General features: G+C 47.6%; 1 protein-coding gene across 3 annotated transcripts in view; it reads right to left on the bottom strand.

The window, feature by feature from the left end:
• The window catches only part of PNPLA1 (patatin like phospholipase domain containing 1), a 46,593-nt gene extending 37,341 nt beyond the window's left edge, over positions 1 to 9,252 (bottom strand). For all 3 annotated transcript variants that reach the window (XM_041763496.1, XM_041763504.1, XM_041763513.1), the window contains exon 1: positions 8,787 to 9,252. In XM_041763496.1, the coding sequence (XP_041619430.1) occupies positions 8,787 to 8,991 (205 nt within the window). In that variant the 5' untranslated portion in view covers positions 8,992 to 9,252. The remainder of the gene's footprint in view (positions 1 to 8,786) is intronic.
• Positions 9,253 to 10,935: the final 1,683 nt, after the last annotated feature.

A 10,935-nucleotide genomic window follows, 5' to 3' on the forward strand; every position in this document is an offset into this window, starting at 1 on the left:
AGGCCAGGAGGGGGTTGTAAAGGAGAAAAATAAAGACACCCAGGGGAGGCTCTGAGCCAGGGGTGTCCACTGGCTTCTCTGAAAAGTGGTTTCAACTTGGGGATGGTCCAAGAGAAAGGGATGGACCAACCCCTTCACAAAATCAGTCTTCCTCATTTATGGCCCAGCCAGAGGAATTCACAGAATCTAATCCAACCTAAGGCAACAGTTTCTCTTTATCCTGGGAAAAGCCATTCCCCATTAATAATCAGACAGAGAAATGCCATTAGTCCAGGACTGTGATGGGCATTTTGCAGGTTTGCATATGAAATGCCCAACCCATTCCCACTGCCTGGTCAGACATTCATAGAGTCTTAGGGTAGTGGTACACTTAGGTTTTCAACGCGTACTGGGTCACCACCGTGGCTGCACAGTGGAATCTGCTGGGGTTGAATAAACACTAGAGCCTGGGTTCTATCCTGGGGGAATGTGATTAATTCGCTTGGTGAGAAGCCTGGGCAGTGGACATTTTGAAAGCACCCCGGTGATTCGAATATGCAGCTGAGAGGACCACTGATTTAATGGAAGTCGTTTTAATGACAGGAAGAGAATATTAAATTTATGGCATTTGAGGCGAGCCTGGGTGGCTCAGTCGGTTAAGCATCTGCCTTTAGCTCAGGTCATGATCTCAGGGTCCTGGGATCGAGCCCTGTGTTGGGGCTCCCTGCTCAATGAGGAGTCTGCTTCTCCCCCTCCCTCTGCCCCTCCCCACCTGGCTTGTGCTCTCTCACAGACTCTCTCTCTCAAATAAATAAAGTCTTTAGAATAAAATAAAATAAAATTATGGCATTGAGTATGGTATCCTATCATGGAAACTTTTCTTTTTTTTAGAATTATGTTTACAATGAGTCACAAGATAAATAATATTTTTCCCTGTTCCTTTCGGTCTTGGAATCTGGAGACCTCGGGTTTATGGGTCATCTCAGTGACTGCACCAAATGAAGGGGACCCATGGGAGCAGCAACCAGACAGGTGGCTTCCAGGTTCTGTGTGGGCCTCTCCGAGGGCAGGTGCTCCTTTCTTCAGGACCAGTTCTTTCCCGTCTTGGGCAACTCTTGCTGAGACAAAGCTGCTTCTGTGACTCTCGCAAAAGGCCCCTGACATCAGCCAACCTGCTCAGTTCACCACCTCCTGGAGGCATCACGTTTCCCCCATTGTGTTACTGTTGTGCTGTAATGCCTGGTCCTCATTAGAAGGCTAGGCTCCTGCCCTACCTATCCCTCCCTGTGGAGCTTCTCCTCATCTTTGAAGTGCCAGCTCAGATGCCACTTCCACGAGGCTTCCTACCATTGGAGGTGTTGTTCCCTTCCTCTGCTCTCCTAAGCCTTTGAATTGTCCAACATTCAGTTGGAACTCTCTTGTGTTGTACCTACTCAGCAGCTGCCTTTGAGTTTGAGTAGACTGTAAGTTCTGTGAGGGCGAAGACAGAGTTTCATTTTGTGTTCTGTCTCTGTGTCCTCTGCAGAGCCAAGCATATGCTCAGAAAACACTTGTGGAAGGAAGGAAGGAAGGAAGGAAGGAAGGAAGGAAGGAAGGAAGGAAGGAAGGAAAGGCTTGCTTATGTAGTTTTTATGGGGGAAAAGGTGCTAAGTAGCTAAAGTGGGGATGGGGTTTTAAGTCCACCAAATCCCCATTCTTGAATAAGAAGAAATTTTATTTCTCAAAATTATGCAACTGGGGACAAGTTCCCAGGCCCAGTTTTGTCCAGCTTGGAAATCCTGAATCCCCCACCTGTTGTCACTAAGACCATCTATCTTCAAGTAAATGAATGAATGAACAGAAACCTTTACTGCATTACTAATGAAAACCAGGCACTGTGCTAAGTGTTTTTACAAACATTTTCATATACCCCAAATTGGTCCTATCACAGAGCTTGGCACACTTTCCAGAAGGTGGACCCACTGCTACCTTAGCATTTGAGGGAAATAAACATGCACTCCCAGGGCAGAAAGCCCAGACTGGAACAAGAGGAGGGCTGTGACCTGGAAGAGAGAAGCCCTGCATGCCATGTGTTGGAGAATTCTTTTTTTTTTTTTTTTTAAATTGCATTCACCAAGTTTTCTTTTGTCTGTTCAAGTAAGACTAAATATTTCCTTCATAGAGAACTTTTTTTTTTTTTTTTAAGATTTTATTTATTCATGATAGTCACACAGAGAGAGGCAGAGAGGCAGAGACACAGGCAGAGGGAGAAGCAGGCTCCATGCAGGGAGCCTGATGTGGGATTCGATCCCGGGTCTCCAGGATCGCGCCCCCGGCCAAAGGCAGGCGCCAAACCGCTGCGCCACCCAGGGATCCCCGAGAATTCTTTTTTTTTAAGAGAGAGAGAGAAAGAGAGAACATGTGCACATGATGGTGGGGAGGGGCAGAAGGAGACAGAGAGAGAATCTTAAGCAGGCCCCATGCCCAACACAGAGCTCGCAACCCTAAGATCATGATCTGAGCCAAAATCAACAATCAGAGGCTTAACCACCTGAGCCACCCAGGCACCTCAAAGATTTTCTAGAAAATAATGAACCTCTGATTATATGGAGATACGGTGATTGTTTACACATAAAATATGAAATAATCTATCAATAAACTTTTGGAACTATTAAGAACATTCACAGGTTTGCTCAAAACAAGATCGATGTGCAAAAACAATCAACACTCCTTTATATCAACAATAATCAATTAGATTAGAAAATGCCATTGGAAAAAAGAACCCATTCTTCATAGCAACAAAAACTAATAAATCCAATAAAAGACACAGAATCCTTATTAAATGACATAAAAGGCCAGAAGAAATAGACTATATTTATAAATGGGAAGACATAATTTCAATTAAAATCCCAAGTTCTTTCATAAGGGGGAAAGAGAGATAATGAATAACAGAGGCAATATTGAAGAAGAAATTAGAAAAGGAGCAGAGGAGAGGGGGATTGCCATACACAATAGGCTACAGTGATTAAAACAGCGAGATGTGGTGCAGAAATCTACAAATTTGCCAGTGGGAGAGAAGAGAGACTCCAGGGATAGACCCTTGAGAATCCAGGACCTTGAATGAAACTAGAGGGAGCTGACCAGTGTGAAAACGGTTGCCTATAAATGGTGTGGGGAAATTGGTTATCATGTGGCAAAACAATGAAATTTTTTTATTTTGACCTCAAACTAGCCACAAAGTAAATTCCAGCTAGATTAATGGAAGAGCAAGAAATCTTAGAACTTTTTAAAAAAATTTATTCATGAGAGACAAAGAGAGAGGCAGAGACACAGGCAGAGGGAGAAGCAGGCTCCCTGTGGGGAGCCCAATGTGGGACTCCATCCGGGGACCCCAGGATCATGCTGTGGGCCAAAGGCAGATGCTCAACCACTCAGCCACCCAGGTGTCCCACCTTAGAACTCTTAAAAGAAAATATAGGACTCATTGTAACAAAGTGAAGATATTAAAACACAGAAGTTGTTAAAAGGAAACGATTCATACATTTGACTATATTAAAACTAAAATTTTCTGAGTGAAAAACAGACATCCTTAAATAAGAAGACAAGCCACGGAGTGGAATAGTGTAGCTGCAATGCTTAAAACTGACATAATTCACGTGCAGACTATATCAAGAACATCTACAAGTTAAAGAGAACAAGATAATGGTAGAGAAAAAAGGCAGGAGAAGTTCACAAGCAGACAGGTAAGTCACAGAAGAGGGCGCGCAAACAGGCAATAAACACACGGAGATGCCTAACATTGCTTACTACCAATCAGGGTAGGAAGATTAAATAAGCAAAGTAAAATGAGATATAGTATCACACTCATTAGATTGACTTAGAACTTTGAGGTCTGACAGTACCAAGAGCTGGTGACATTGTGGGAAAATTAGAACTTGTACACGCTGCTAGTGGTTAAACTTCAGAGAATACTTTAGTCTGGTAATGCTAATGTGAGTGCATATCCTAGGGAAACATTCATGTGGGCATGAAATACAAGCAAGGATGTTCATGGCGGGGTTGTTTATAACAAAAACAAGGCTGTTGCATCAACAGAATGGCTGGATGAGCCATGATATAGTCCTAATGGAATATATACTGAAAGAGGTAAAGATCCTTAATAAAAGTCAGGAAATCTGGTCCTGCTTCTTGCTCTGCTTCTGGCTGATAACAGGACGTTACACAAGTCACTTGTCCCTCTTTGTAGAATGATCTCCCCAGATACTCTCGTGGCTCACTCTCTCACCCCCTCCAGGTCCCGGTGCAAATTCCATCTGTTTAGAGAGACTTCCTGACCCCAGGAGCCATACAACCAGCATCTGCGCTCCCTGACCCTGCTCTGTCAAGAAGCAGAGTAGTTTAAAAGGTGAGGCCAGGGGCGCCTGGGTGGCTCAGTCGGTTAAGTGTCCGGTTCTCGGTTTTGGCTCAGGTCATGATCTCAGGATTATGAGATTGGGCCCCACGTTGGGCGCTGTGCTCAGCACAGAGTCTCCTTCCCCGCCCCCCGCCTCTCTCTCTCTGTCCCTCCTCCCACTTGTGCACACTCTCTCTTTCTAAAATAAATAAATCTTTAAAACATTTTTTAAAATAAAAATAAAAATAAATATGTAAATAAAAGGTGAGGCCAGACTGGGTTCTAACCCCAGCTTTACCACGTGCTTCTTTTTATTACTGTAGGCAAGTTAGTTAGGCCTTCTGTGACTCAGTTGCCTCCTCTGTAAATGGAGGCAATAAGAGTTCTCACCTCAGGGGCTTGCTGTGAGGACTGGATGAGTTAATATACCAAAGACTTAGAACAGTGCCTGGTATAAGGAAGTGCTAGTTAACAGTGAATTATGTGGCAGTTAACCTGAATGAAGGCGGCTGGAATGACGTGGATAAATCTCATAAATATGCTGCTGAATGACAAGGGCAAGTCCCACGTGCATCTCACTCCTCCTTGAACTACTGTCCTGATCACCGGCAGTGTGCATGGTCAGGGCCTTGGTCACACCTACAGTTAAGTGTCCTCCTGGGCTTTAGTGCCTCTCACTTGCTGTCCATGCCTCTCACAGCCTGGCCGACTCCGTTTTTGGTAGTACTGGTGGAACTGATTGAAATGAATGAATTATGGCAAATCCTTGAATGCCAGAGGGTGGAAACACCACAGACTTTCTCAGACAGTGTCTTTTAAGAAGTCGCAATAAAGACACGAAGAGAGTGGGAGTGATGGAGCATGTGAGTGACACACATACCCAGAAAGGGAGAGAATCCCAGAGACAGGATGTCTCCAAGGACAGGAATTCTGTGACTCCCAGACAAGAGAGAGTGGGCTTTCACCCAGCCCCTTTCTGAAGGCTTGTTCTAGGGTCTACTGTGTGACTGAAGTGAACTGCTACATTCAAAGAGGACTCTGTGCATTAAAGAAGGTGTAGAAGGGCCAAAACACACATGAAAAGATGCTCCACATCACTCACCATCAGGGAAATGCAAATCAAAACCACAAGGAGATATCACTTCACACTTGCCAGAATGGCTAAAATCAAAAACACAAGAAACAACAAGTGTCGGTGAGTATGTGGGAAAAGGGAACCCTCGTGCATTGTTGGTGGGAATGCACACTGGTACAGCCACTGTGGAAAAAAGTATGGATGTTCCTCAAAAAATTAAAAAGTGGGTTACCATATGATCCAGCAATTCCACTCCTGGGTATTTACCCAAAGAATACAAAAACACTAATTTGAAAGGATATATGCACCTCTATGTTTATTGCAGGATTATTTATAATAGCAGCCCAGGACTCCATTGAGAGATGAATACATAATGACTCAGCCATAAAAAAACGAAATCTTGCCATTTGCAACAACATGGATGGACCTTGAGGATAGAATATTAAGTGAAGTAAGTCAGGCAGGGAAAAGATAAATACCACGATTTCACTTTAGGAAACAAAACAAATGAACAAGGAGAAAAAGAGACAAACTCCAAAACTGACTCTTAACGATGGAGAACAAACTGGTAGCAACCAGAGGGGAGGTGGGTGGGGAATGGGTGAAACAGGTGAAGGGGATTAAGAGTACACTTAAGATGGTAAGCACTGAGCAATGTGTAGAATTGTGGAATCGCTGTATTGAACTGAAAATAATACAACACTTTGTTAACTATACTGGAATTTTAAAATGTTTTTAATTGGAAAAAAATGGTCTCTTAGACTAGCTACAGGAGGAAGAGTGGGATTAGGGACATATACTTTTGCATTGTTTGAATTTTGTACAGTGAGAAGGAATTTGTTACTTGTGAAATATTAGAAGTAAAAAAATTACCTGCTTCATAAGAGGTACTCAGTGAATGGGCATCACTAATATTCTTTATGATGAAGAAAGACTTCTCACCCAGCACAGAGGCCCCAGGCAGGAAGGCAGCCTGCTGGCACCGCTTCCTCGCACACTGCAGCTGGCCCTTTGGCAGGTCTCACTGGCTCCACCTTCAAAGTACATCCTAAACCAACTGGCTTCTTACTGCCCCTCAAGACCCAGACACCTGCTGTGCTCATCCCTGCCTGGACACGCTGTGGTCTCCCGCTAAGCTCCTTGTTGCTGCCCTCCCCCTCCTAAGGCACTTTGCCCAGCTGTTGGGGTTCCTTACAAACCCTAACCAGGGAGTTGACACATCCCACGCAGTTGCCCTGTGCCAGGCACTGTGATAAACTGGTCACTCTAGCTCAGTTAACCCTTTAACAACTCTTGGAATTGGGTACGAGTAGAATTCCCACTTTACAGATGCAGAAACAGAGGCACAGAGCATTCAATAGTCTGCCTCACGTCCACATGGTGAAACAGCAGAGCTGGGGTCCAATCCACCTGGATCCCGTGCTCTTCACTGCCTCCCCACTTCGCCCCCTTACAGCCCGCCTGCACTCCTTAGCTATCAGGGTGACTCAGAGCTTGCTGCTCTGGCTACAAGGCATCATGTGGGTGCCATCTGACCCCCGCCTGCCCCTCCACCCTTGGCCCCCACTCCTTTCTTCTTGCCCCCACTCCCTGGCTCCCTGGATGCTCCTCCAGCTGGAAAATTCTTTCCCTCACTTCAAATGGCTTGTTCTCTCATAGCACTTGGGTCTCTGTTTGAATGTTGTCTCCTTCAAAAGGGCTTCTCTGACCACTCTTTCTAAAATAGCCCCCACTGGAATGCAACCTGGTGCATCCACTCTGGAAAACAGTATGGAGGTTCCTCAAAAAGTTGAAAATAGAGCTACCCTGCAATCCAGCAATCGTACAACCGGGTATTGACCTCAAAGATACAAATGTGGTGATCTGATGCACCCCAATGTTTATAGCAGCAATGTCCACAATAGCAAAACTGAGGAAAGAGCCCAGATGTCCACTGACAGATGAATGGATACAGAAGTGGTCAATGGAATACAATGGAATACTACTCAGCCATCAAAAAAATGGAACTCACCATTTGCAATGACATGGATGGAATGAGAGGATATTATGCTAAGGGAAATAAGTCAGTCAGAGAAAGACAATTATCATATGATCTCACCATATGTGAGGTCCACCATGTGTGGAATTTAAGAAAGAAAACAGAGGATAGGGACGCTTGGGTGGCTCAGCGGTTAAGCGCCTGCCTTTGGCGGAGGGCGTGATCCTGGAGTCCCAGGATTGAGTCCCACATCGGGCTCCCTGCATGGAGCCTGCTTCTCCCTCTGCCGGTGTCTATGCGCCCCCCCCCCTCTCTCTCTCTGTCTCTCATGAATAAATAAAATCTTAAAAAAAAAAGAAAAGAAAAAAGAAAACAGAGGATCATAGAGCAAGAGAGGAAAAAATAAAACAAGATGAAATCAGAGAGGAAGATAAACCATAAGAGACTCTTAATCATAGGAAACAAACTGAGGGTTGCTGGGGGAGGAGGAGGATGGGGGAAGGGGTAACTGGGTAATAGACTAAATACATGCATACATACATTATAAATAAATAGATAAAAGGTTGGGTTGATTAAAAAAAAAATAGCTTCTCTTTTGTCTGCCCCTTTCCTGCTATAATCTTATTCATAGATCTTATGGTGTCCTGATGTGACATCACAAGGTTGCCTGTCTGAATGTTTTTTTCTGTCTCCCCTCTCTAGAATTTCTGCTTCCTGGGGCACGGCCTTTGAGCAGTAGCACAGTGCAGGGATGACTGCCATCCGAGGCAGCTGTGAGGACGCTGGGCTAGGCCTGCCATGTGGGGCGGCCAGGCGGTCCTGCACGGGATGGCGCTTCTGGCCTCCGGGTCAGCAGTGGGACCCGGGGCAGCAGGAAAGAGGGGGAAGGGACACCTTCCCGATTCTTTCCCAGTCTGGCTGTTCCCTGTGACCACAAGGCTTCCACTTCTCCAGCCACCTGGAAGCTACCCTGCCAAGGTAATAAAGGTTTAAAGTGCTGCCCCACCCAAGGATGGGTGCGCTACAAAAGAGGCCAAACAGGAATGACACTCCATCCCAGTGTCTGACTGTGTCATGGTGTGACTCCAAGACCAGAATGTTTGAGGGAGATACTGCCTTTGTCCCTCCCAGGCCCTGGCAGACAGGGCGTCACAGAAATGTTGAGGGAGACCGAGAAGGACGGACGGGTCCACACTCACCCAGTGGCTCAGAGACTGGGACCTGGCTGACCCCAACCTCAAATGTCCCAGCTTCTTGCCATCCCTCTCAACCTTCCCTTCCCACCAGCCAGAAGGCCTGGCTCTGTTTCCCAAAGCATCCCCACTTTGGGGAGTCCCCCCACCCCCAAGGCTCCCCCAGGGAATCCAGAACAAACGCCTTACCCATTTCAATCCCACAGATGACCAGAGCCGCCACCACTGCACCTGCTGATGTCCCGGCAAAGCGGTGGGCCGTTTCCAGCATCCGGGGGGCCAAGTCTCGAAGGGCATCCACAGCCCCGGCCTGGTAGAAGGAGAGAAATCCGCTGCCGGAGAAGGAGATGGAATGGGGAGTGTCTGGGTCCCCCTTGAACACCTGCTCTTCCATCTCCTCGGGCCCTGGGCAAGGATTGCCTCCTGGGCTGCGCTCCTGCTGCAAGTCAGGGCCACACTCTCCTGCTAGCCTGGCACCTGGAAAGGGGCCGTCTCTCCTGGGTCGGCTGGGACACCCACGGACGGCTCAGCAGCCACTGCCTGGGCCCATCCAGCTCCTCCAGGAGGCAGTCCCAAAGGCTGATCAAAGGCCCCAGGCCCAGGTCAAGGTGCAGAAGGCACCCTGAATGTATGAGCAGCGTCTCGGGCCTGCGAGTACCCCCTGGCGTCATTGAGTGGCTAGATTCATCTCTGGCACGGGCTCCTCAGCCCTTGGCCCAGGAGGCTGCGTAAACCTAGCAGCGTTGGCAGCCGCCACTGGGGCCATCCCAAAGAGTCAGCGCTGCTCAGCCCTCAGCCCAGGAGGCTTCACACACAGAGTTGCAAAACCCTTCACTGATGGTTATCAGAGGATGCCTCTGTCTCTGACATGCTGTGGCAGCCAAGGAATTATCTGCTGGCCTCTCTCCCAGGAGGAAGGTGTCCCCTCCCTGGCAGGGGCAGAGCCAGCATGTGGGCTATGATTTCTGAGGGGGAGACACACTCCCTCCCACCCATGCCCCCTGACAACATCACTCCTCCCTGGACTCCTTCCCCAGGCTCTCTGGGGGCGGGTGTGGTGTGTTACACAATTGTTTTTATTTGTTCTTACATAAGAATGTGTGTGTTTGTTCACATGTCAGGACTGGCCACGGCAAAATTTTAAAGGAAGAGAAGTCAGGCCTCAGAGCCCCACCCTCCACTGCCTCTCCATCGCCCTCCAGCTTTTCTCCTGGCCCAACACTGACTCACTCAGCTGTAGCATCCTCTCACCAAGTCCCAGACTCTCATGTGGTCTTTTCAGCGTCCAGGAAAAAAAATCAGTTTGAAATCTAGATCATTCTAAGTGTTTGGACCTTCATACTGCATGCTCTTCTAATGATAAATTGGAGATGGCAATATTTAACCCCAAGAATGAGCAGCTTGGGAGGGCAGGTATGGGGGCATTGGGGTCAGGACTGAGAGGCATTTGGAGCCCAGAAGGCAAGGAGGTGGTGCTTGGGGACCAAGGCTGGCTACAGGGAGCACTGGTAATGCCCCCTCTGGAGCAGTGCAATGTGGTTCTGGAGAGGAGGGCCCCTCCTCAGCCCACAATTTCTCTGCCTAGGATGTCATTACAAAGCTGGCAAGATCACATCTCTCCCCTCCCCCCAAAACCATCCAGTGGCAGGACCAGCATCGGAATCAAGCCACCAAGTCCCCCACTTGGTGCTCAGTCCAGCTCCACACTCTGTTAGGATATGATGTCAATGCCTCACCTGACACAGGGAACTCCTGTCAACTCTTAGCCTTACTGGTCCCCCCTGGAATCCACAATGAGGGCCACGCCCAGGGTTCAGTTAGGAAGGAGTTTTCTCTCTTGGGTGGATAGTTCCAGATACATAATTTGATCCTCCATCTGGGAAGAGCCCTTTGGATTAAATGTGTGAGTGACAGGGCAAACGTGTGCATCTGTGTGTACACATGCACGCATGCAGAGAGAGGTATGAGGCTTACCGCTGGACTAGAAGGTGGGATGTGACAGGGTGGAGTTCAGTCAGCTTTTGGAACATCGAGACCCTGCCTCCTTCCTGGGACACTAGGTCAGTTCCACTGAGTATTTGATTACCCGGCTCTGTAACGGGGGTCCAGGGGATAGGAGTGGTGGACGCACCATCCCCGAACTCGGACACTCACAGGCTTCTTGGGAACGAGACAGGCAAATGTGAAATAACCAGAGAGCCACACAAGGCAGTCTATAATTAAGGACCAAATTGTGCAGGCTGAGATTCCTGCCAGTGAAGTGAAGAATCAAGGGTGAGTAGCGTGGGCAGGAACCACGAGAGAATCTAAGCAGTGGAGTTGTGGGTTGGGGGATATG

This window comes from Vulpes lagopus, chromosome 1 (assembly GCF_018345385.1).
Source record: "Vulpes lagopus strain Blue_001 chromosome 1, ASM1834538v1, whole genome shotgun sequence".
Taxonomy (NCBI): Eukaryota; Metazoa; Chordata; class Mammalia; order Carnivora; family Canidae; genus Vulpes; species Vulpes lagopus.